This window comes from Mobula birostris, chromosome 16 (genome assembly GCF_030028105.1).
Source record: "Mobula birostris isolate sMobBir1 chromosome 16, sMobBir1.hap1, whole genome shotgun sequence".
NCBI lineage: Eukaryota > Metazoa > Chordata > Chondrichthyes > Myliobatiformes > Myliobatidae > Mobula > Mobula birostris.
The window spans coordinates 34,109,001-34,136,724 of NC_092385.1; the positions used below are offsets into that span (position 1 = coordinate 34,109,001).

Sequence of the window (27,724 nt, forward strand, 5' to 3'; positions counted from 1 at the left end):
TGGTAATGGCATACTTCATTTTTTGTTGAGATGGTCAGCACCAGATGTGTGAAATGATAAAGCTTCATCCAACCCACTGAAATGCCCCCTCCTCACGAGTAACATCAGGGAGAAGTACCGGAGCTTGAAGACTTACATCCAAAAACTCAGAAACTGATTTGTCCCCTCTGCCATCAGATTTCTATACAGTCCATGAACACTACCTCATTATTCCCCCTTTTTGCACTATTTATTTACTTGATAATTTATTGTAATTTTATGTATTTGCACTGCACTGCTGCCACACTAATTTCATAGCACATAATACTGTGATAATAGTCTGTACAAGAAAACCAGGTATGACTTGCAGAAGGCTATTTCAGGAGTAAAGAAACAATTCTGAGTTTGATTGGAGGCGAAATCAGATGCACATTTACTCTGGCAGAGTTTGCAAGACATTATTTCCGACAAATTGAAACCCAAAAGCATGAGCGGCAGCAATACTTCACTACCAGACAAGCTCAATGCCTTCTATGCCCCCTTTGAAAGGGAGAATATAACTACCCATCCATAGAGATACCTGCTGCAGCCGGTGACACTGTGATCTCTGTTTTGGAGGCTGATGTCAGGCTGTCTTTACCCCTCGCAAGGCGGCAGGCCCCAATAGAGTACCTGGTAAGGCTCTGAAAACTTTGGCCAACCAACTGACCGGAGTATTCAAGGACATTTTCAACTTCTAACTGCTAAATTTAGAAATTCCCACCTGCTTCAAAAAGGCAACAATTTTACCAGTGCCTAAGAAGAATAGTGTGAGCAGCCTTAATGAGCATTTGCAGTCGCACTCGTATCGACAGTGATTACATGCTTTGAGAAGTCAGTCATGGGTAGAATCAACTCTTGCCTCAGCAAGTTCCTGGACCCAGTGTATTTCCCCATCACAATAGGTCCACGGCAGATGTAATCTCAATGGCACACGGCCTTTGATCACCTGGACAATTCAAACATCCATGCCAGGATGCTGTTCATTGATTATAGCTCAGTGTCTAACACCATCATTTCCACAGTCCTGATCGATAAGCTACAGAACCTGGGCCTCTGTACCTCCCTCTGCAATTGGATCCTCTACTTCCTAGCCAGAAGACCACAATCTGTGCGGATTGGTGATAAATTTTCCTCCTTGCTGACAAAAAAATAGCACACCTTAAGGACTCTCATCACTCAGGACATACCCTCTTCTCGTTGTGACCATCAGAAAGGAGGTACAGAAGCCTGATGGCACACACCCAGCGATTCAAAAGCAGCTTCTTCCCCTCTGCCATCTGATTCGAAAATGGACATTGAATATTTCTGTTTTGCACTATTTTAATCTATTTAATAGCCATATAAATGCTCACTGTAATTTATTTATTTATTTTTTCCTTTCTATATAATCATGTATTCTGCTGCTGCTGCTAAGATAACAAATTTCATGACACATGCCGGTGAGAATAAACCTGATTCTGAACATCATGACAAAAGTTCAACATTATTTAGATAACTCAGCAGTGGGAACAGTTCCTTTCAATATCCTGACTGTGGGAGAAGCTTTTAAAGTTCACAAGATTTGTTGCACAGTGATTTCATACTAGACAGAGATTGCTTAAATGTTCTATGTGTGGGAAGACATATCACCATTTCTAATTTTGATGATCTTTATGTGGTAGCATTTATTTTCAAATCAAACTTGGAAATAAGGAAACAAATCCAACTGTATGAGTTATGTAGAATTGGGTTGATAGTAGCCTTGGGCAAATTCAAGTATGGGCTTTACTGTTTCTTTTTGTACTACTAACAAAATGTTATAAATTGGAAAAGAAACAAAATTTTATGTAGCTCAGGGGAAGTTTTTTTTAGTTCATTTCACCTCCACACAGAAGCAAATATTTCAGTCTAGAAATTCTCTGCATTTGTAGGATGTAAATTGCGCCATTCACGAAGTAATTTTACCAGCAGTATGAGTAGTGCCATGATCTCATAGTGAAGTACTTAATATAACAAGCAATAAATATTAAATTTATTTATTCTTTCATATGAGAATTCAGATTTATTTTTACTCTCTCATGATTTTATACACCCACCTCTGGTTAATCATTTAAGCTACCTCATACCTTCCAAGCTTTGAATTAATAAGCAAACAGTCAACCCTCCCCACCTGGGCAATGTTGACTTGATCTAAAACTCAATGTAAACCTAATTATGTACAGGAAAAAAAGATTTTTCTTCCGCCCATCCACAGTACAAAGAACTAAGGTTGATAGGAGAAAATCTGCAGATGCTAGAAATCCAAGCAACACACACAATGCTGGGGGAACTCAGCAGGCCAGGCAATATCTATGGAAAAGAACTCAGTCGACCTTTCGGGCTGAGACCCTTCAGCAGGACTGGAGAAAAAAAATGAGGAGTCAAAGCTAGAAGGTGGGGGAGGGGAGGAAGGCCTTCTGTCCTCTCCTATTAGATTCCCCCTTCTCCAGCCCTGTAGCTCTTTCGCCAATCAACTTCCCAGCTCTTTATTTCACCCCTCCTGCCCTCCCACTTTCACCCATCAGCTTGCAGTTCTTCCTCCTCTCCCCCCACCTTCTACCTCTGACTCCTCATCTTTTCCTCTCCAATCCTGCTGAAGGGTTTCAGCCCGAAAGGTTGACTGCACTCTTTCTCATAGATGCTGCCTTCCTTGCTGAGTTCCTCCCAGCATCTTGTACATAACGTTGACAGGATTTTTTTTCATTTGCATAGCTATAATTTAACTCAAAATATCAATTTTTACCTTTCTGTAAAATAATGAACATAATATTACCAGCCATATGAACACAGGTCATTATGATCTATGTTGAAATATCTTTCTATCTTCACATTTACATTGCAATCAAAATAGTAATTTATTGAAACTAATCAAAATATGCTCCAAGTTGTGGATGAAAGATTTAAGAATATCAAAGGCAATGTAACATTGCTGGAGTTATTCTTCAAAAAATTTGAAAGCTCCTGACAGAGCCATTAATTGAAAATGTACGAGGTAAAGAGAAGGCAGGGACAAAAATCAGGCTCGAAGAGAAGAGCAGGAAGATGATGAAGGATAGAGTATCAAAGATGAAGAAGATTGTCACAGACACAGTTAAACCAGGTCTATAGAGTGAAGAGGAAATGCTGAAAGGACTCAGAAGGTCAGGGGCATCTGTGGATAGAGAAACAGAGTTAATGTTTCATATCAGGAATGTCCAATAGGACTGAGTGAATGATACTGTAGATAGCCTCAAACAAGGCAGGATAAGGGCATGAGTGAAATTAAGAGGGTAATATTCTTAGGGGCAATTCATTCAAAGAAGGAAACCTGTAAAGCTTGATGAAAAGTTGTAATGCTTAGCATAAATGTCACACATTTCTGAAATTGAGATTTTCCAAACTACATACAGTATCTTAAATTTCAGTTATTTCTAGCCTTTACACAACAGTCTCAGAAGACTGAATTGATAAAGGAACACGGGTTGGGGTCAATAGCTCGAAATATATAGTTATCATCATTAAAGTCTAATCTATAAACTGAAAGACAAAAATTAGACGGTAGGAAAAGGAAAACGAAGACAAGATCTGAAGCAGTTAAACCTAATGGTTAGGATAAATTATTAATTATCAGTTAAGTAGTTTGCTCAGAGTGGTAGGTCAGCAGTGGAGTGACTGTGGGGAAAGTAGGTTAAGCCTACATACAATGACAGAAACTGGAATGCTGAGCATGGTGGGACCAATGTTCTCAGTTGCGTATATTTCAATACAAGGAGTATTATAGGTAGAGCAGATGAATTTAGTGTATGGATAAGCATGTGAAATTACAATGTTGTAAGCATGAGTGAGACTTAGTTTTGGGAGGAGGAGGACTGGCAGCTCAATATTCTGGAGTTCTGTTTCAGACATGATAAAGTGGGGTATTAAAGGTGGTGTGGTGGCATTACTTGCCAGGGAAAATATCATAGCAGTGCAGAGATAGGTCACAAGACCATAAGATACAGCAGCAGATGTGGCCACTTGGCCCATCAAGTCTGCTCCGCCATTTCATCATAGCTGATCCATTTTCTCTCTCAGCCCCAATCAACTGTCTTCTCCTATCCCTTCATACCCTGACTAATCATACTGGAGAGCTTGTATACCAAGGCAATATGGGTGAAACTGAGAAATCAGAAAGGTATGAGCACATTAACGAATCTACAGACCTCCCAACAGTCAGCAGGATTAGATGAGCAAATTTTAGAGAGACAGCTTGATAGGACTTGACTAACAAGTAACTGCATAAAGAGTACAAACTTGGCAGGGTCATCAACCACAGTGAACTTCTTCAACAGAGACTCAATGACATTACAAGAAAAATAAGGCTGTGATAGTAAGCAATTTTAATTTTCTGCTTGATACACCATACTGTAAAAAGACTGGATGGGATAGAGTTTGACAAATGCCTTCAGGAAAGTTTCCTTAATCAATACATAGAGTTCAAAACTTGAGACAGCCGCAATACTGGGTCTCATCTTAGGTAATGAGACAGCAGATAATGGAACTGTGTGTAGAGGAAACACTTTGGATCCATTAGTTTCATTAGTTTTAATAATGGAGAAGGATGGTGTTGGTCCTTGACAGAGATTCTAAATTGGAGAATTTAGAATATGGCAGGTATGGAATGGAATAGGTTGTTTTCCAGAAAAGGGATGCTTATCATGTGGGAGGCTTCGAAAAGTGAAATGTTGAGGGTATAGAGTTTGTATGTTCTTGTTTGAATAAAGTCAAGGCAAACAGAAATAAAAGGGAATATGGTTTTTGAGGGACATTGAAGACCTGGTTAAGAGTAAGATGGAGGCACTTATCAGGTACAGGCAGTTAGTAACAATTGAAGCACTTGAGAAGTACAAGACATGTAAGAGAACACTTAAGAGTGAAATCAGGAGGGCTAAAAGAGGAGATGAAGTTATTCTGGCAGACAAGATGAAAGAGAATCCTAAGGGCTTCTGTAGATATACTAAGAGCAAAAGGATATCAAGGAAGAAAATTGGTTCTCTTGAAGATCTGAGTGGTCATCTATGGATGGAGCTGAAAGAAATGGGGGAAGAACTTAAATGAATTTTTTGAATCTGTATTTACTCAGACACAGGGTCTACAGAACTGAGGCAAAGGAGTAGTGAGGTCATGGACCGTATCTGGATCACAGAAGATGATGTGCTTTCTGGCTTCAGGAAAATTATTTTGGATAACTCCCCAGGACTTGACAAGGTGTCTCCTTGGACCATGTGGGAGGCTAGTGCAGAAAATGCCTCGCCAGGGATAGTTAAAACATCCTCAGCAGCAGGTAAAGTGCCTGCCTCGCAAGAGATAGTTAAAATATCCTCAGCAGCAGGTAAAGTGCCTGCCTCGCCAGAGATAGTTAAAATATCCTCAGCCGCAGGTAAAGTGCCTGCCTCACCAGAGATAGTTAAAACACCCTCAGCCGCAGGTAAAGTGCCTGCCTCGCCAGAGATAGTGAAAATATCCTCAGCCGCAGGTAAAGTGCCTGCCTCGCCAGAGATAGTTAAAACATCCTCAGCTGCAGGTAAAGTGCCTGCCTCGCAAGAGATAGTTAAAACATCCTCAGCCGCAGGTAAAGTGCCGGAAGACATGAGGATAGCAATGTTGTTCTGCTGTTCAAGAAAGTATCTAAGAAAAAGATGGGAAATTACAAGCCGGTGAGCCTGATGTCAGTTGTGAACAAATCATTGATATGTATTGAAACAAAGGGATCTTGGAACACAGATGCATAATTTCTTGGAAGTGGTGCTAAGTGTTCGGGATAAAAAACCTGCTAGTCTCACCGATGTAGAGGAGGCCGCACCGGGAGCACCGGATGCAATAGATGACCCCAACAGACTCAAAAGTGAAGTGTTGCCTCACCTGGAAGGGCAGCTTGGAGCCCTGAATAGTGGTGAGAGAGGAGGTGTAGGGACAGGTGTAGCACTTAAGCTTGCAGGGATAAGTGCTGGGTGGGAGATCCGTGGGGAGGGACGTGTGGACCAGGGAGTCGCAGAAGGAACGATACATCGGTGAGACCCGACGCAGATTGGGGGACCGCTTCATCGAGCACCTCCGCTCCGTCCGCCACAATAGACAGGATCTCCCGGTTGCCACCCACTTCAACTCTGCTTCACATTCCCATTCGGATATGTCCATGCATGGCCTCCTCTACCGCCAAGATGAGGCCAAACTCAGGTTGGAGAAGCAACACCTCATATACCGTCTGGGTAGTCTCCAGCCCATTGGCATGAACATAGAATTCTCCAACTACCGGTGATTCCCTCCTCTCCCTTCCCCCATCCCAGTTTCACTCTGCCCCCTCCTCCAGCTGCCTATCACCTCCCTCATGGTTCTGCTGCCTTCTACCACCCATTGTGCCTTCCCCTATTCCTTCTTCACCTTTCCTGCCTATCCCCTCCCTGCTTCCCCTCCCCCACCCCTTTATCTTTCCCGTTACTGGTTTTTCACCTGGAACCTACCTGCCTTCTCCTTCCCACCCTCCCCCCACCTTCTTTATAGGGCCTCTGCTCCCTCCCTCTTCAGTCCTGATGAAGGGTCTCAGCCCGAAAAGTTGACTGGTCATTTCCACGGATGCTGCCTGACCTGATAAGTTCCTCCAGCGTGTTGTGAGTGTTGCTTTGACCTCAGCATCTGCAGAGTATTTTGTGTTCTGGATAAAAACCTGCTAGCCTCCGTCAGAAAGCTTAAACTAGGGAGAAAGTTTGTCTTCCAGCAAGACAACAACCCAAAGCACACTGCCAGAACAACCATGGAGTAGCTTCATTTAAAGAAAATGGATGCCCTTGAGTGACCCAGTCCGAGTTCTAAACTTAACCTGATCAAACATCTCTAGCAAGACCTCAAGACTGCTGTCCTCTGCCGCTCCCCAACTAACCTAGAACAGCTTGAGCAGTTAGGCAAGGAGGAATGGGCAACTCTTGCTCCATCACCTTGTGCAAAGCTAATAGAGACTTATCCAAAAGGACTACTAGCTGTAATCGCTGCGAGGGGTAGTTCAACTAAGTGATGAGCGAAGGGGGTTGAGTACATTTAAACAGCTGACATTTCCATTCTTGTATCTTTAGCTTCTCAAGCTTTACAATTTTCCATGTTTTTTGGGCTCTACAGTGAAAAGAGTAGCAAGGGATTAACAAATAAAAATTCTCAGTTAAATTGATTAAAATCCCTGATTGCAATATTTATGTGAAAAAATAGGTAGGAGCTGAATAATTTTTCAAGGCACTGTACCAGCTGGTTGACTGATGTCACTGCAAAGTACTTACACTCAGTGTGAGTAAGCCAAGAGCTGATTGTGGACATCAGGAAGGGCAAATCAAGGGAAAATGAACCAATCCTCAAGGACAGATCAGATGTAGAGAGAGTGAGCAATTTCAAGTTCCTGGGTGTCAGGATCACTGAGGATCTAACCTGGTCTCAACATATTGATGCAGCTATGAAGCAGGCAATACAGCGGCTATATTTCATTAGGAGTTTGAAAAGATTTGGTTTGTCACCTGCAACTTCTATAGACGTACTGCGGAGAGCATTCTGACAGGCTGCATCACTGTCTGGTATGTGGGGGGGGGGTGGGAGGGCTACTGCACAGGACTGAAAGAAGCTACAGAAAGTTATAAAAGTAGTCAGTTCCATCTTGGGTACTACCTTCCAAAATACGCAAGATAGCTTCAAGGAGTGGTGTCTCAGAAAGGCAGGGTCCATTATTAAGGACCTCCATCACCCAAGGCATGCCCTCGCTCATTGTTACCGTCAGAAAAATATATATGTATGTATGTATATATATATATATATATATATATATATATATATATATATATTCATTCTGTTTTGCACTATTTTAAATCTGACTATTTAATATACATATGTACACTTACTGTAATTGATCTACTTATTAAATTTTTTCTTTCTATATCATGTACTGTATTGTACTATTGCTACTAAGCTAACAAATTTCATGACAAATGCCAGAGATAATAAACCTGATTCTAATTCTGAGTTAATCTTGTTCCATTGTTAAAGAAAGGCTCTAAAAATAATTTGGGTAATTATAGGTCAGTGAGCCTGACATCACTAGTGGGCAACTTATTGGAAGGTATTCTAAGGGAACAGATATACAAGTCTTTGGATAGACAGGGACTGATGAGGGATAGTCACCATGGCTCTGTGTGTGGTAGGTAGTGTCTAACCAATCTTATAGAGTTTTTCAAGGAAGTTACCAGGCAAGATGATGAACGCAAGGTAATGCATGTTGTCTGTGTGGGCATTAGCTAAGCCTTGGACAAGGTCCCACATGGGAGGCTGGTCAAGGTGGTTCAGTCACTTGTCAGTCAGACTGAGATAGTAAATTGGATTAGACGTTGGCTTTGCGGGAGAAGCCAGAGAGTGGTAGTAGACAGTTATCTCTCTGACTGGAGGTGTGCCACAAGGATTGGTGTTGGGTCCATTGTTACTTGTCATCTAGATCATTGATATAGATGATAACTAAATCAGCAAATTTGTGAATGCTACCAAGATTGGGGTCATAGTGGACAGCAATAGAAGCTATCAAAGCTTGCAGCGGGATCTGGATCAAGTGGAAAAATGAATGATAAAAAGCAGATGGAATTTAATGCAGACAAGTCTGATGTGTTGCACTTTGGGAGGATAAACCAGAGTAGGACTTACATGGCAAGCTGTAGGGCACTGAGAAGTGCAGCAGAACAGCTGGATCAGGGAATACAGGTCCAAAATTCCTTGTTATAAGATTAGGATGTCTCAATATCAAAGTAAGGTACTAGAATCCTGAGAGAAGTTCATATATAGTTCTATTTTGATTTTATTTTGTTTCACTTATATGTACAGTGGCATGAAAAAGTTTGGGCACCCCGGTCAAAATTTCTGTTACTGTGAATAGTTAAGTGAGTAGAAGATGAACTGATCTCCAAAGGTCATAAAGTTAAAGATGAAACATTCTTTTCGATTTTTTAAGCAAGATTAGTGTATTATTTTTGTTTTGTACAATTTTAGAGTGGAAAAAAGGAAAGGAGCACCATGAAAAAAGTTTGGGCACCCCAAAGAGACTTGAGCTGTCAGATAACTTTTACCAAGGTCTCAGACCTCAGTTAGCTTGTTAGGGCTATGGCTTGTTCACAGTTATCATTAGGAAAGGCCAGGTGATGCAAATTTCAAAGCTTTATGAATATCCTGACTCCTCAAACCTTGTTCCAACAATCAGTAGCCATGGGCTCTTCTAAGCAGCTACCTAGCACTCTAAAAATTAAAATAAATGACGCCCACAAAGCAGGAGAAGGCTATAAGAAGATAGCAAAGTGTTTTCAGGTAGCCGTTTCCTCAGTTTGTAATTTAATTAAGAAATGGCAGTTAACAGGAACGGTGGAGGTCAAGTTGAGGTCTGGAAGACCAAGAAAACTTTCCGAGAGAACTGCTCGTAGGATTGCTAGAAAGGCAAATCAAAACCCCGGTCTGACTGCAAAAGATATTCAGGAAGATTTAGCAGGCTCTGGAGTGGTGGTGCACTGTTCTACTGTGCAGTGACACCTGCACAAATATGACCTTCATGGAAGAGTCATCAAAAAGCCTGATGCAGTTTGGAAACAAGTCCTGTGGACTGATGAAGTTAAAATAGAACTTTTTGGCTGCAATGAGCAAAGGTATGTTCGGAGAAAAAAGGGTGCAGAATTTCATGAAAAGAACGTCTTTCCAACTGTTAAGCACGGGGGTGGATCGATCATGCTTTGGGCTTGTGTTGCAACCAGTGCCACGGGGAACATTTCACTGGTAGAGGGAAGAATGAATTCAATTAAATGGCAGCAAATTCTGGAAGCAAACATCACCCCGTCTTCATCTTCACCAAGCCGAAGATGAAAAGAGGATGGCTTTTACAACAGGATAATGATCCTAAACACATCTCAAAATCCACAATGGACTACCTCAAGAGGCGCAAGCTGAAGGTTTTGCCATGGCCCTCACAGTCCCCCAACCTAAACATCATCGAAAATCTGTGGATAGAGCTCAAAAGAGCAATGTATGCAAGACGGCCCAAGAATCTCACAGAACTAGCAGCCTTTGCAAGGAAGAATGGACGAAAATCCCCCAAACAAGAATCAAAAGACTCTTAGCTGGCTACAGAAAGTGATTACAAGCTGTGATACTTGCCAAAGGGGGTGTTACTAAGTACTGACCATGCAGGGTGCCCAAACTTTTGCTTTGGGACCTTTTCCTTTTTTGTTATTTTGAAACTGTAAAAGATGGAAATAAAAAAAGTAATCTTGCTTAAAATATTAAAGAAATGTGTCATCTTTAACTTTATGCTTTTTGGAAATCAGGTCATCTTTTACTCTCTTAGCTATTCAGAGTAACAGAAATTTTGATCAGGGGTGCCCAAGCTTTTGCATGTCACTGTATAAATATATGCGGCAGAACGTGGTTAGCTCAACACTTTACCATACCAGCGACCCGAGTTCAATTCCTGCTAGTATTTATAAGGAGTTTGTACGTTCTCCTCATGACCGTGTGGATTTCCTCTGGATGCTCCAGTTTCCTCCCACGGTCCAAAGACATACCAGATAGTAGGCTAATTGGTCATTGTAAATTGTCCCGTGATTAGGCTAGGGTTAAATAGGGGGTTGCTGGATGGCACAGCTCGAAGTGCCAGAAGGACCTATTCTGCACTGTATCTCAATAAATAAAAAATTTAAAAATAAATGTATTGACATAAGTTTACATTTAATATTTCAAACAACTGTAGTTAGATCGTTTTCTAATAATTAGAAACACAAATATCATATTGTGATTTTAACGTCTGTTGCATTAAAGTGTCGGTTAGTTCTTATCGATGTTAATAATATTATAAGATGTTAGACACCGTTTCTCGGAACATTACACTAGCCAAGAAAAACAGAATGAAGTGTAAATTTAGCCCTAGAGTTAATAATAATTAAGAGGAAAATTAACTTACTTAAAAGTCCAGTAAATTACTAATAGAATACGGACAAGTTAAATTTGTCCATATCTTCTGCTAAGCTTCAAAATGATTGTAAAATTTCATACAAAAAGATCTAACATCTATTTTCTTGGGTAAGTTGGAATACCATGCAATAAAATTTGGACTTGATTCCTATAAAGGAATTCAATTAATTCAAATATAAGAGAATTATCACAAAGCAGAATTATTAAAATGCCTTGTCTCATTTCAAAATAAAAAATTTAATCATCCAAAATGTGGTGGCTGAATGACAGAAGAAATTTCATGTTCAGTTTATATAATTTTTAAACATCAACATATCATAAATGTGTTCAATTTTAATAAAATTCATCAGCAGGTCACAATTGAGCCACGACAGACAGAAGCCCCTGAATGAGTGAGTGTGGATCAACCCCTAAATCAGCACCTCCAGAGAGATGGTGAAAAGCATGAAAAAGCCTTCCTGTGTTACATATACAACAGAAAAGGACAGAGGTAATGGGGTATGTAAAAGGTACAGAATGCTTGAAATGGGACATCAGTTCTGAGTAATGACTACAGAAAATGAATGCCTTGAAAGACAAAGGTGATAAAACTTTTCAGTAGTCATTTACTGAATATTAGCTATTCAGCAACTACTCTGAAGTATTTAAAATTGAGCTATCACATCATTTCTGGTATCAATGAATATTTAGTCTTCAAAGTGTGATTAGGATTGTCCAGTCCCTGACACGACATATCTTTTTCAGTAAGTATATCTTGGATGACAAAATATTCTGAACGTCAAATTTATTACAATACTGCAATATGAAGATGTTGAAATGTACAATCTGCACCAGAATTTAGAAAGTACTTATTATGCAGAGATATACTGAAAAGTCCAATTTTTAATATAATTTACTATTTCAAGTCAGTCCATTGATTTGAATGCAAGGCAATTTAGGTGAATATGGTGATTTTTTTTTGAATTGATGAAGCTGTAATTTAGTTAGGTTTTTTTTTATAAATGGTTCAATTCAATACATTTTTACATCTTCATAAGTTTTGTTTCATTAATTTTTATTAGCATTTGAAGGAAACATTCAATGTACTCAGCAGTCAACTGAGACTGGTAATATGATTTAGCCACTATCAAATTTTCTTTCAGACAGCTTGGTTTGAGAGATCTATTTTTGTCTGTCTACATGACAATTTTATATCATGCAATGCTTGCCATTGCACCAGCCCTCATTTTGCTCCATGTTATCCTTGGGGAGCCAGTTCATTCCAGCAGACCTTGACAAAGTTACCATGAAGACCAGATGCAAGTATGGTTGACCTACCACTGGCACCAAATTCTTGTCCTGGATGTTGCTGCTTTTACAGGAAAGAAATTTGACTCCCTATTCATTGATGTAATCAAAATCTATCGAAAAATTGAAAAAAATAATAGAGATAATGGCTGACAAGCCTTGTAAATTACACGAAGTAAAAATGAGAACAGAAGACAAGAGTAATATAACGGTTATAACACATCACTATTCTCAAAAGAGCTTCAATAAGGTACCAAGCTGCAGATTCATGACTAGAGTAAGACATGTGGAGACAGGCACAACTAGATAGATGAATAGCAAGTGGAAATAAAATCCGAGATCAAGGATGAGAGGAAGCTACTCAAATGGTTGATTGAGGAAAAAATGTTATCTTAAGGATCAGTTACATTATTAAATCAGATGCATAACTAAAATTTTATTTAAAAATTGCAGATGTCATTAAATTATATTCACTACAGAAGCAGATACAATAACATTTGACCTAAATATGCTGCAGAATTAGCAACTGTGAGGTAGTACATTTTGAAAAGAAGAGTAACAATGCTACATACTCTTTGGAAAATAGAACTAGAGCAAATAAACTGTAGTGACATAGGTAGCAATGACATTTTAAAAAAGACAGGAATTCACTTCACTTCCAAAGGAATGATTTGAAAGGCTGATAAATATTTCAAATTCTGCTTAGATGGTTTAGCAGTGTTACAAAACATTCCAGTCTCCAATATTATAGAAGGAGGATTAACTATAAAGGAGATAGAAAAATGATCCCAGCCAGCAAAGATTGAAATCTCAGTACAGTATTCCCTCTTGCAAGTCTTTGCAGTAGCAATCACTATGAAATAATTTTATATGATAGATGACGGAAGATACTTTATGGAGGGAACTCAGACATAAAGTAATTCCATAGATTCATGTGGTTGTTTAATTGACAAACTTTCATGGTGCAAATAGTTATCTAACTTTGCAAACCAGCAATCTCTTCCAATTGACGTTTACTGTTTAGAAAAAGAGACTTCTAAGTTCCTTTGTATATTACTCACTTACTTATTGCCATATTATCTCTTTGCTTCTCTTATGTACTTACTTAGTTCTGCACTTTTCACTTTCAGGTTGTACTAAATTATAGCCTTTATCATAAGCCTCCTTTTCCCAGTTTTAGTCTAATATATATGTATTCATCCTCTCGTTTTGGATGGCTTTCCTACCCCCCCCCCCCCCGCCGCAAGTAATGTTTAAGCTGTCCTTCCAATTGTTCAGCTGCTGTCTGACCAACTAACTATTGATTCTAATCAGCTTAACTTAAACCTTTTAACAACTCATTGAAATTATCACTCCTCAGTTATTTACCCCTTTTTTTACTAAAAATCTAAAGAGTGTGGAGCTACATTGCTTTCAAAATTCATTTCACACAATCCTTACTTATTGACATACCTCATTATATTACAAGGTTTCTTTCACCTTGGTGCTATTTATATCTTTATTCTTCGTTCTCCAGAAATAGTTAAGGCTGCAATTTAATAATACTTGTATTGGAGTATCTTGAACAAGAATGCTGTCAAAGTATATGCAATATTCATAGTGTACTGGCCATTCTTTGGCTATTATAGACAGAAATATCAATTAGCAAACCTTATGCAATACAAGATCATAAAGACTCATTTTTATCATTACTTTGTTCAACAATTTTCCCTATTATGGGGAACTATAAGGAACCAGGAGAACGAAGGGCATCTCTTCGTTTCATATTGGTATCACATTCACTGTTATAAAGCTATTGTATACAAAGCAGTAATTCATTTGATGCCACATTCTTTCCCAGTAAACATCAGCCCTGTTACATAATTGTTATTTTTAAACAGCACTGAGCATCATCCTACAGCTTTTTAAAATTAATGTATGTCTCTATTGGAATTAACTATAAAATATGTAGAAAGCATTGGCCACTGCACACTTTTAAGGAAAGGTGTTAGCGGCGGTTTTTGCATTCACCCCAATCAATATATTTTTAGTAAATTTCTTAATCTGCTGCTGAAATTGGAGGAAGAACTACAATATATTTTGTATCTTGAGCATAATTTAACAAGGCATTAATGCTTTGAGCACACTGATTGGCACATGTTCAGGGAGGCTGCAACCGATGGCTACTCTACCAACTTAGAGGAGTGCACGTAATCTGTGACTAGCTACATCAGCAAGTGCATTGATGACATCACTGTGGCCAGGACCATCATTACACGCGCTAACCAGAAGCTATGGATGACCGTGGAGGTGCGTGCGCTGCTGAGGATCCGTGACTCCACCTTCAGAGCAGGCGACAAGGCAGCCCTAACAACAGCGAGAGCCAAACTGTCCCGAGCCATCAGAGAGGCAAAGCGTGCACACGCCCAGCAAATCCACAGTCACTACCAGGACAGCGGCGACATGCGGTGCATGGGGAAGGGCATTCAGGACATCACCAACTACAAGACAACACCACCTGCTTGTGCTGGTGATGACTCCCTCCCAGATGCGTTGAACAACTTCTATGCTTGTTTTGAGGCGGAAAATGATGTGGCGGTGAGGAAGACCACCCCTCCTCCAAATAACCAGGTGCTGTGTCTTACCGTGGCCAATGTGAGGAGAACCCTGTGCAGGGTCAACCCACGGAAGGCTGCTGGACGAGACAATATTCCTGGCAGAGTGCTTAGAGGATGTGCAGACCAGCTAGCAGAGATTCTCACTGACATCTTCAACATCTCCCTGAGCAGCGTCGTCGTTCCTACGTGCGTCAAGGCCGCCACCTTCGTCCCCGTGCCGAAGAAGTCTTCAGAGTCCTGCCTCAACAACTACCGTACTATTGTACTCACATCCATCATCATAAAGTGTTTCCAGAGGCTCGTCATGAGGCACATCAAGACCTTGCTGCGCCCCTCACTGGACCCCCTGCAGTTCGCATAGCACCCCAACTGTTCAACAGATGATGCCATTGCCATCACCCTCCACCTGGCCTTAACCCACCTGGACAAAAAGACACGTACATTCGAATGCTGTTCATAGACTTCAGTTCAGCATTCAACACAATCATTCCTCAGAAACTGACTGGAAAGTTGAAACTGCTGGGCCTGAACACCGCCCTCTGCAACTGGATCCTAGACTTGCTGAGTGGGAGACCTCAGTCAGTCCGGATTGGAAGCAGCATCTCCAACACCATCACATTGAGCACGGGGTCCCCCCAGGGCTGTGTGCTCAGTCCACTGCTGTTCACTCTGCTGACCCACAACTGTGCTGGAACACACAGCTCGAATCACATCATCAAGTTCACCAATGAGACGACCATGGTGGATCTCATCAGCAAGAGCGATGAGTCAGTATACAGAGAGGAGGTGCAGTGGCTAATGGACTGGTGCAGAGCCAACAACCTATCTCTGAATGTGAACAAAACAAAAAAGATGGTTGTTGACTTCAGGAGGACACGGAGCGATCACTCTCCGCTGAACATCAACGACTCCTCCATAGAGATCATTAAGAGCACCAAATTTCTTGGTGTTCACCTGGCAGAGAATCCCACCTGGTCCTTCAACACCAGCTCCATCGCAAAGAAAGCCCAGCAGCGTCTCTACTTTCTGCGAAGGCTGAGAAACATCCATCTCCCACCCCCCATCCTCACCACATTCTACAGAGGTTGTATTGAGAGCATCTTGAGCAGTTGCATCACTGCCTCATTCGGAAATTGCACCATCCCGGATCGCAAGACCCTGCAGTGGGTAGTGAAGTCAGCTGTGAAGGTCATCGGGGTCTCTCTTCCCGCCATTACAGACATTTACACCACACGCTGCATCCGTAAAGCAAACAGCATTATGAAGGACCCCACGCACCCCACATACAAACTCTTCTCCCTCCTGCCATCTGACAAAAGGCACTGAAGCATTCCGGCTCTCATGACCAGACTATGTAACAGTTTCTTCCCCCAAGCCATCAGACTCCTCAATACCCAGAGCCTGGACTGACACCAACCTACTGCCCTCTACTGTGCCTATTGTCTTGTTTATTATTTATTACAATGCCTGCACTGTTTTGTGCACTTTATGCAGTCCTGGGTAGGTCTGTTGTCTAGTGTAGTTTTTGTGTGGTTTTACGTAGTTCAGTGTAGTTTTTGTATTGTTTCATGTAGCACCATGGTCCTGAAAAACGTTGTCTTGTTTTTACTGTGTATTGTACCAGCAGTTATGGTCAAAATGACAATTAAAAGTGACTTGACTTGACTTGAATCATAGTCTGAACAAGTAATGGAAAATCTTTATACACAAGAATTCATTGTAAAATGAAAAAGAGTTGATTGAAAACCTGGAACACCTCAAGTCAAATAAAGTTACTGCATACATTTAGGAAAAGAAAGTTAGATTGATCAGTTTTTCAGTGTTGTAGGAAAACTATTGCACTTGTGTTTTATTCCTTCGATTGGTATAAAACAAAATCTATGCAGATGGTTCACACCTGGAACATTCAAATAAACGAGATGTGAATACATAAATGTCCAAATCAGCAACCTTGGGTTAAACAAATAATCAGAAAATCATTGTCTGTCATGGAAATAAGTTCATTTTATATTCAAACTTTATAAAATCTTAAATAAATAAAATAAATTACACTGGGAAAACTATAATGTTTCTCAATCCGCTCATATTGCCAAAAAAAAATTGTTCTGTATTGAAATATGATGTCTTACTCTTGGGTCTGCAGTAAGCAGCTTAAATGCTTGGTACACTTGATTCTCTTGCACACCACCGCCCAGGTCAAGGAAGTTTGCTGGCTTCCCTCCATGAAGATCGATGATATCGCACGTAGCCATTGCAAGACCGGCTCCATTAACTGTTTACAAGAGAGGCATGATCTTTTACAATTTGACAAATCATCAATTTATAATACACAAGGGAAAAATAATGTCAAAAAGATGTACAGACCAGCATTATTATGAATATTTCTGTGGGTTTAGCAGCTGTGACTATGATGGGGGCCTTAAGTGAAAGATGGAGCTTCAAGATTTACCGAGTTTCATGCTGTTACTACCAACAAACACAAGCATCTTATTCAACAAGTTTCAACAATACTTGTTTAATAGAAATGCATTAACGATTCCTTTCTGATTATGAGAAACATGTTTTTCCAAGTAAAATAAAGATAAATTGATGTAAACAAATACAGCTTGCAAATGAAGGTTTGACTGTACAAAAAGCACTTCTATAGTTGCCTGGAAGTTTAATCAGGCTAGAATATATTTTCTACGTTTGTAGACTTGACAGAGGTTAGCAGCAAATACAAGCCTATCTCAATTGTCAAAATTTTTGGTGAATGCTGCATGTCATATCAAGTTCGAAAATTAAAAACATTTTATTTAAATTAGCTTCCTGCACTTCGAGGGTCCATTTAGGATTTTGGTGTTTTGCATATGAACTTACTGTGTGTCATGTGGTTTGCACCCACATTGAACAGGTCCTGGACAATATCCAGATTTGGGATGGAACGTGACAAATACACTCCCTTTTAGAAAAAATGCCAGGGAATATAATATAATCTCCATTTGACAGTAAATGTCTTTACTTCCAATCAACATCTGAGGCAGGGATACCAATCGTTTTTATGCCATAGACCCCTACCATTAACCAAGGGGTCCATGGAACCCAGGATGGGAACCCCTTAAAGGCATAATGACTGATTTAAACAAGCATTATAGCAGCAGCACACGTACTGTGACTACAAGAGCAATGCAAAGGCTGTATATTCCACAGCTGGCGACAGCTTCCTATCATCCACAGCATTTCTACAATTTGCAAAAGACACGAGTCTGATGAATGCAGCTCCAGGAACACTTGAAAAGCATCTAGAACAAAGCAGTTTACTTGACTGTCACATTCATTACCTTAAAATTTCTTTCTGTCTGCAACTAAACAAACAAAATTGCAGCCTACACCACCAACTAGATGTACTGCAGTAACTCACTTCCCTAGCACCATTGCAAATGCATGGCTTCTATCACCTAGAAGCAGGAAATCAGCTACCAGCAATCCTAGGTCACCAGGATCGGAGGTCAATGGAACTCCATAAGTTGAGGCTTAAAGTTCAAACCCATGATCAACAGGTCCTGGGGTTGATATGCAGAGGTCGGCAAAGTCCTGAGGGCAAAGCTTAAGATTGAACTCTGCTTAGCGAGTCCGGTGGTAGAAAGCCTGAAGTTTGACTCTGCAAGTCTGGTCCAGGGACAGGAGATTGGAGCCCCAGTGTCTGCGAGTCTGAGAGTCTAGGGAGAAGTACTGGAGGCCCTGAGGTGGTCTGTCCTGGGTTTGGAGGCTTGTCTCTGCGTGCAAAGGCGTGGGGAAGTTGCTTATCTTGCTGCTGCTGTCTTGTGTTGTTCTATTGTTGTGACTTCTGCTGTTCTGCTGAACACTGTGAGCATGCTGTGTTGGTGGAGGATGTGTGGAGACACTTGCGGATGGCCCCCGGCACATTCTTGGGTATGTTGGTTGTTCACTGTATGTTAAAACGTACGTGTGATAAAAAAATCCGAATAATTGCTAATGTTGTTTCAAAACTCTTTATCCTAGCCAGAGCATATCTCCTTCCTTGCTTCCATTTGCATCCTGAGAAAAATACCATCGTTATCCACCGTAATATGTGCCATTATTGCTGGCATTTCTTTCTTCCTGGCACAGACATATTCTAAAATATTCCTCCCCTAATTCTTTAACCTCTGCATTCTCTTCCTTATGAATAGTAGCTAGAAATATTCACTTAGGATGTTGCTCATACCTGCTGATGTGACAGATAAGTTTTCCTTTAATACTTGGCTGAACACTGAGCTGCTTTGAAATACTTCAAGATGTGTTTTGGCGTTTTGCAAAATTCACATCTTCCTGCTTCTTGCAAATCTTATTTGCTTAATGGGCAATATGTCTGCAGTGATGGGTGAATCATAAGAATTGTTATTCGGAGGACATATCAGGTCAGCAAAGACGGCAGCAGACAGCAGCAATACCTCCCACATGGGAAAATAGAAGAGATTGTACCCGTGCAGAGGAAACACTTCTAAAATAACACACAAAATGCTGGAGGAACTCAACAGGTCAGACAGCATCTACAGAAGTGAATAAACAGTCAACATTTTGGGCCGAGACTCTTCTCCAGGATTGATAACGAAGGGGGAAGGCTCCAGAATAAAAAAGATGGGGGAGGAAGCTAGTTGGAAGGTGATGGGGAAGACAGGTGGGTGGGGAAGATAAAGTGCTGGAGGAAAAGAAATCAGATAGGAGAGGAGAGCGGGCCATGGGAGAAAGGGAAGGAGAGTACCGAGGGTAAGTGATAGGCCGGTGAGAAGAGGTAAAAGGTCAGAATGGGGAATAGAGGAAGAGAGGAGGGGGAGGGACAATTCTTTTACTAGAAGAAGGAATCAATGTTCATGCCATCAGGTTGGAGGCAATCCAGATAGAATATACGGTGTTGCTCCTCTACCCTGAGGGTGGCCTCATCTTGGCACATGAGGAGGCCATGGACCAACATATCAGAACGGGAATGGGAATGAGAATCAGTATTAAAATGTTTGGCCATCGGGATGTTCTGGATTTGGCAGATGGTGCAGAGGTGCTTGACGAAGCAGTCGCCCAACTTACGACAGGTCTCACCAATGTAGAGGCTGCATCGGGAGCACCAGGCACCTTAGATGACACCAGCTGATTTACACATTAAGTGTTGCCTTACCTGGAAGGACTGTTTGGGGCCCTGAATGGAGGCTAGGGAGGCACTTGCAGCGCTAAGTTTAGAGGGGAGAGATGACTGGACAAGGGAATCACCGTGGGAGTGATTCTTGTGGAAAGTTGGTGGCGGGGGGGGGGGTGGGGTGGGGGAAGATATGTTTAGTGGTAGAATCCCTCTGGAGATATCAGAAGTTGTGGGAGATGATGCCACAATGAAAAGCCACGTCCTAGTGTAGAGATGCGGTGGAGGCAAAGGAACTGAGAAAAAGGAATAGCACTTTTACAGGAGATAGGATGGGAAGAGGAATAGTCAAGGTAACCACGGGAACTGGTAAATTATTTTATTGCTTTTAAAAACATTAGATGTATTAAAATGCTTTAATGCTTCTAAAATGCTTTATTGAGGATCTATATATTGGGTGTTTTAACTTACTGAGAAACCTGTTATAAAACACACATCACTGAAATGGATGATGATTGTGAATGTTTATGTTATGAGCTCCATTCTGTTTGACCACATAAAATGAGCAACACCTCCATCAACATATCACGCCATGCTACTCTACTTCTTCTTTCGTAGCAGGGTCATATATGATGAGAGTCCATTGAGGTTTGAATGCTTCCTCAGATTCTAAGGACATGGGCCACAGGCAACACTTAACACTTGGGTTTCTTGTTACTAATTTGGCACCTTTATCAGCTTTAGCGGTGAAATCAAAAGCTATTTCCCTGGATCAGCGGGCATGGTTCTGCTCTAAAAACATCATGAGTGAAGTCACAATCTAAAAATCCTGTCAATGGTGGCTTTGCCCACAGTCAAAATGGTAGCCAGCTGAGCTTCTAAGGTAGTATTGAAAATTGTTAGGAGAGGAACTATAACAGAGGGAATGTTGAGGACTGAAGATATTATTCAGATTGGCATGAAGGTCTTCATATTTTGCACGGAGTTTTGAGATGAATGGTGAGTGTCATCTCAATGTTATGGATCATTGAACACAGGCTGGCACTTAAAGAATCCTGACCCATTAACATTCATCAATAGGAGACCCTCATATATATTACCCAAGGCCTTAGCAGAGAAAAGAAAAATGGCATGCACTTTTATCCTTCAGCTATTTGTCCCAGGTTGCATCTTCTTTCTCAACCTGGCTCATACAGAGTTGGGTCCTGTGTTTCACTATTTAAAGTAAAACATAGACTCTAAAATACATTTCACACCAATTTCTGAGCTGTCCTCAGCAAACGTAAGATAGAATGAATTTTCCAAATCTTCAGGGAAAGGAAGCTTTACTTTGTGGTGCGAAAAAGAGAACCACAAAACAGAGTGTTGAAAGTACAAGGTATTTATTACACAAAGTGGCTGGACTCAGAAAAATGACAAAAATAGGAAATAAAGTGAAGGGGGTGAAGAAATCCTGTCCCATTTCTTCTCTCGTGACATTGGCACCAAGTTAACCTCCTACCCTAAATAACTATTTAAAGGAAATAGGATGTGTTGGAGAGTTCAGCCTACACCAATAGCAGATCAGTAACTTGGTAGATATGTAATATATTGAGTTTACAAGGCAGTTAACAGGAAAGTTGATGAAGACATGGCAGTGGACATTGGCTACACGGAGTTTAGCAAGGCCTTTCTGACAAAATCTTGCATGGGAGGTTGATCAAGAAGGTTCAGTCTCCAGTATTCAGGATGAGGTAAGAAATTGGATTTGACATTAGCTTCGTGGAAGAAGCCAGAGTGGTAGTAGATGACTGCCTCGCCGAATGGAGGTCTCTGACTAGTAATGTGCCGCAGGGATCTATGCCAGGTCTGTCGTTGTATGTCATCAAGATCAATAATTTGGATGATAATGTGGTAAACTGGCTCAGCAAATTTGTGGATGACACCAAAATTGGAGGCATAGTGGACAGCAAAGAAGGCAAACAAAGCTTGGAGTGGGATCTAGACCAGCTGGAAAAATCGGTTGAAAAGTGGCAGCTCTGCATTAAATTCCATAAGTGTAAAGTCTTGAACTTTGGGATGACAAACCAAGGTACGACTTACACTGTGAACGACAGAGCACTGAGGGATGCAGTAGAACAGATGGATCTGGGAATCCTCTCACTGCTACGGGCGGAAGTTCCTACTTGCTTCAACAAGGAAACAATTATACTAATGCCTAAGAAGAATAATGTGAGTTGCCTTAATGACTATCGCCCGGTAGCACTCACACCTACGGTGATAAAATGCTTTGAGAGGTTGGTCATGACTATACTGAAATCCTGCCTCAGGAAGGACCTGGACCCATTGCAATTTGCTTATCGCCACAATAGGTCAACGGCAGACGCAATCTCAATGGCTCTTCACACAGCTTTAGACCACCTGGACAACACAAAACACCTATGTCAGAATGTTGTTCATCGACTACAGCTCAGCATTTAATACCATCATTCCCACAATCCTGATGAGAAGTTACAGAACCTGGGCCTCTGTATCTCCCTCTGCAATTGGATCTTCATCTTTCTAACTAGAAGACCACAATCTGTGTGGATTGGTGATAACATTGCATCCTTGCTGACGATCAACACTGGCGCACCTCAGGGGTGTGTGCTTAGCCCACTGCTCTACTTTCTCTATACCCATGACTGTTTGGCTATGCATTTCTCAAATACCATCTATAAATTTGCTGATGATACAACCATTGTTGGTAGAGTCTCAAAGGGTGACAAGAGGGCATAAAGAAGCGAGATATGCCAACCAGTGGAGTGGTGTCGCAGCCACAACCTTACACTCAGTGTCAATAGGACGTAAGAGATGATTGTGTTCTTCAGGAAGGGTAAGACGAAGGAATTCACACCAATCCTCATAGAGGGATCAGAAGTGAAGAGAGTGAGCAGCTCCAAGTTTCTGGGTGTCAAAATCTCTGAGGAGCTAACCTGGTCCCAACATATCAATGATGTTATAAAGGAGGCAAGACAGCGACTATTCTTTATTAGGAATTTGAAGAGATTTGGTATGTCAACAAATACACTCAAAAACTTCTGTAGATGCACTGTGGAGAGCATTCTGACAGACTGCATCACAGTCTGGTATTTGGGGGGCAGGGGGGGTGCTACTGCACAGGGCCAAAAGAAGCTGCAAAGGGTTGTAAATTTAGTCGGATCCATCTTGGGTACTGGCCTACAAGGTACCCAGGACATCTTCAAGGAGTGGTGTCGCAGAAGGGCCTCCAGCACCCAGGGCATGCGCTTTTCTCACTGTTACCATCAGGGACACGGAGGCAGAGCGAAGTCAAGATGGCGATAAACAGCGACTCCTTTGCTTGCATCTTCGTTAACAGCTCTATTTCTATCTTTAATATATTTATTTGTCCCTTTCAGAGTTCTTTTGAAGACCCTGACCTGGAGTCACACGCTGACTTCGGTTCTTTGTGGGAATGGGACCCGGTCTCAGGGTTTCAGGACTGGCTGTTGTTCGGCATGCCAAGGGTTCAGCCTGAGAATCCGGCTCGGATTTGGAAGCCTAAGATCTCGGGGCTCTGGAGACGGGCGGATTGAAGGTCGGTGTCATGGCAGAAGACCTGTGTGTCATCGGGGGAGTCGGAAAATCTACTGCTGTGTGCCCAAAGACCCAGGATCTTTGCGATCTTCAGGCACAGAGCTCGAAAAAAGCAACGTAACAGACTTTTAACATCGCAAACCAGCGAGTTGTTTGTTATGTCTCCCCGGTTGCTGGGGACAAACAGAGACATCTCCTTCTCCCTTATTAGGGAGAGAGAGAACTTGTGGTATGTCAAATGCCGGATGAAATGCGAAACCTTTGGGGTAACTACAGTCTGTGTCTTTGCTATTGCTTTGCTCACGTTTGAGTGCTCGGTGGTGGTGCTTTTTTTTTGCCAGTGGGGGGAGGGGGGAATTGCTGCTTGCTGCTGCTTATACTCGGGGGGGGGCACTTTGGGGTTCTTACGTTTAATTGTCGTCCATTCTTTGGGGCAGTCCTCTGTTTTTGTCGATGTTTGCGAAGAAAAAGCATTTCAGGGTGTGTATTGTATACCAGGGGTCCCCAAGCTTTTTTGCACCGTGGACCGGTTTAGTATTGACAATGTTCTTGCAGACCGGCCGACCGGGGGCGGGGGGGGGATGGTGTTCAAGTAGGCTTAAACTCACCTCAACATGTTTTTTACAGTTAGGGTTGCCAACTTTCTCGCTCCCAAATAAGGGATAAAGTTAGCAGTCAGATCCTGGGACACTTGTGTTACCCCAGGAAAGACTACCATGACCATGAAGCCTTGCACGGGCACCTGTGTGCACATGTGTGACGCATGCGCACGCTCGTACGTGCTGATTTTTTCCCCCACAAATCGGTTTTGGCTTAATCTTCCCAACTATACTGTACATACATTATTTCTACTTCATATAGGCTCAGTATTTATCATATCATTCCTGCTTTTACTATATGTTAGTGTTATTTTCGGTTTAATGTGTTATTTGGTATGATTTGGTAGGTTATTTTTTGGGTCTGGGCAAAAAATTTTCCCATAAAATTAATGGTAATTGCTTCTTCACTTTATGCCATTTCAGCACGAAAGGTTTCATAGGAACGCTCTACCTTAGCGGGGAAATACGAGACAAGGGCACTCCCATATGGGACAAACCAATTTAGCCCAATGTACGGGATGTCCTGGCAAATACGGGACAGTTGGCAACCCTATGTTCAAGTTCAACAGTGCGTGACAGGGAATGAGGAAAGGTGCAGCTGACTCATATTGTTTCCTCGCAGCCCGGTAGCACAGGCTTTGCGGCCCGGTAGTTGGGGACCGCTGTTGTATACATTTCTCTGACATTAAATTGGACCTTTGAACCTTTGAGGTAGGAAGTGGAAAAACCTGAAGGCACACACTCAGTGATTCAGGAACAGCTTCTTCCCCTCTGCCATCCAATTCCTAAATGGACATTGAACTCTTGAACACTACCTCACTTCTTTAATATATACTATTTCTGTTTTTTTGCACGATTTTTAATCTATTCAATAGATGTATACTATAATTGATTTACTTATTATATTATTTTATTATTAATTTTTTCTTTCTTCTATATTATGTATTGCATTGAACTGCTGTTGCTCGGTTAACAATTATCACGACACATGCCAGTGATAATAAACCTGATTCTGATTCTGATCATTCCTTGAAAGTGATGTTAAAGGTAGATAGTATTGTAAAAACAGCTTTTGGCACATTGACCTTCATAAATCAAAGTACTGAATACAGAAGCTGGGATGTCATGTTGATATTGTATAAAGGATTGGTGAGGCCTAATTTGGAGTATTGTGTGCAGTTCCACCGGGAGGAAAGATGTAATTAAGATTGACAGAGTGCAGAAAAAACTTACAAGGATGTTGCCAGCAGTACTGTAGTATTCTTTAACTATGATTCTAATCTCTTCTATGAAAAAGGGAATGAAATAAATACTATGGAGTAAGGAAGTGAAGGCACCACAACTATAGAATGTGAGCAGGAATGGATGCAGCGTTATGGAATAATGTTGGAAGTACTGTCAGTAGCAAGATAATGGATGGCAGATGTACGACCTAAGATCAAGGATAAGTATTCTTACTTAACAACTCTAATGTTCTCGCTGAACCCTAAACAATCCTTTAGCCTTTGCCCCCTGTAAATATTAACCCGAAGCTGTACTCAACACTTTTTCACCCTTTTAAAAGGATGTTTTCATGAAATGGTATGGCACATCCCAGTTACAATCAGTTGCCACTTTGTTAGGTATACCTGTACACCTGCTCATTTATGCAAATATCTAATAAGCCAATCACACAGCAGCAACTCAACATATAAAAGCATGCAGACATGGACAAGAGGTTCAGTTATTGTTTAGACCAAACATCAGAATGGGTACGAAATGTGATCTGATTGAATGATTGTGGAATGATTGTTGGCGCCAGGCAGGGTGGACAATCTCAGAAATTGCTGATCAGCTGAGAATTTTACAACAACAGTCTCTAGAGTTCACAGAGAATGGTGCAAAATCAAACACAAAAAAAATCCAGTAAACAGCACTTCAGTTCTGTGGGTGAAAATACCTTGTTAATGAGAGAGGTCAGAAAATGGCCATACTGGTTCAAGCCGACAGGAAGGCTACAGTAACTCAAATAACCACATTTTACAACAGTGGTGTGCAGAAGAGCATCGCTGAACGCACAACATGGCAAACCTATGGGGAATAGGCTACAGCAGAAGATCACGAAGATAAACATAGTGGCCGCTTTGTTAGGTACAAGAGGCACCTAATGAAGTGGCTACTGAGAGTATATTGCCAAATTGCACTGTTCATGAATAGGTGTTACTTGCGCAAAAATAGACAAGTATATACAGAGCATGCTGCATTCTGGAATATGTTATTGCAGAACAAAGGAGATGTCCTCCTTCTTCAAAGAAAGGGCTTCCCTTCCTTGACCATCAACACTGCCCTCAATCGCATCTCTTCCATTTCGCGCACATCTGCCTTCACCCCACAAGGCATTGGGCTCCTCTTGTCCACACCTATCACCCTACCAGCCTCTGCATCCAGCACGTAATTCTCCAAAACTTCCGCCATCTCCAATGGATTCCAGCAACAAGCACATCTTTCCCACACAACCCCCCCCCACCCCCACCCCATTCTGCATTTTACATGACTCCTTGGTCGATTCATCCCACGTGGCACTAATCCTCGCAAGCAGAACAAGTGCTACCCTGCCCCTATATCTCCTCCCTCACTACCATTCAGGGCCCCAAACAGTCCTTCCAGGTGAGGCGACATTTCACCTGTGAGTCTGTGGGGATCATCTACTGTATCCGGTGCTCCCACTATGGCCTCTTGTATATCAGCAAGATCCAACGTAGACTGGGAGACCACTTCACCAAGCACCTATGCTCGGTCTGCCGGAAAAAGCAGGATCTCCCAGTAGTTACCCATTCTCATTCCGACATGTCCATCCATGGCCTCCTTTACTATTGCAATGAGGCCACCCTCAAAGTGGAGGAGCAACAACTTGTATTCCATCTGGGTAGCCTCCAACCTGATGGCGTGAACAGCAATTTCTCCAACTTCTGAAAGTGCCCTCCACACTTCTCTATTCCCCATTCCCCTTTCCCTCTCTCACCTTATCTCCTTGCCTGCTCATTGCCTCCATCTGGTGTTCCTCCCTCTTTTTCTTTCTTCCATGGCCTTCTGTCCTCTCCCATTAGATCCCCCACCCCTCCAGTCCTGTATTTCTTTCACCAATCAACTTCCTAGCCCCCTCTCAGTTTCACCTTTCACTTTGTGCTTCATCCTCCCCTCCCCCAACTTCTAACTTTGACTCCTCATCTTTGTTTCTCCAGTCTTGCTGAAGGGTCTCGGCCCAAAACGTCGACTAAACTCTTTTCCATAGATGCACAGATGCTGCCTGGCCTGCTGAGTTCCTCCAGCATTTTGTGTGTGTTGCTTGGATTTCCAGTATCTGCAGATTTTCTCTTGTTTGTGAAGTATATAAAGTATTTGGAGAAAACATAACATGACACAAAATTCATATTTACATAAAACCTTTCATGATCTTGAGAAATTGCAAATGAAAAATACTTTTCATTGAAACATCTGCATTGCAGGAAATGCACCTTTCAATTCTGCATAGCAAGATTCCAAAACAGCAA

The 27,724-nt window shown here is 41.6% G+C and overlaps 1 protein-coding gene across 1 annotated transcript in view; it reads right to left on the reverse strand.

Annotated features, from left to right (window-relative positions):
* The window catches only part of suclg2 (succinate-CoA ligase GDP-forming subunit beta), a 380,270-nt gene that overhangs the window by 117,365 nt on the left and 235,181 nt on the right, over positions 1-27,724 (reverse strand). Inside the window, exon 9 of the mRNA XM_072280534.1 lies at positions 17,039-17,181. Within this exon, the coding sequence (XP_072136635.1) occupies positions 17,039-17,181 (143 nt within the window). The remainder of the gene's footprint in view (positions 1-17,038; positions 17,182-27,724) is intronic.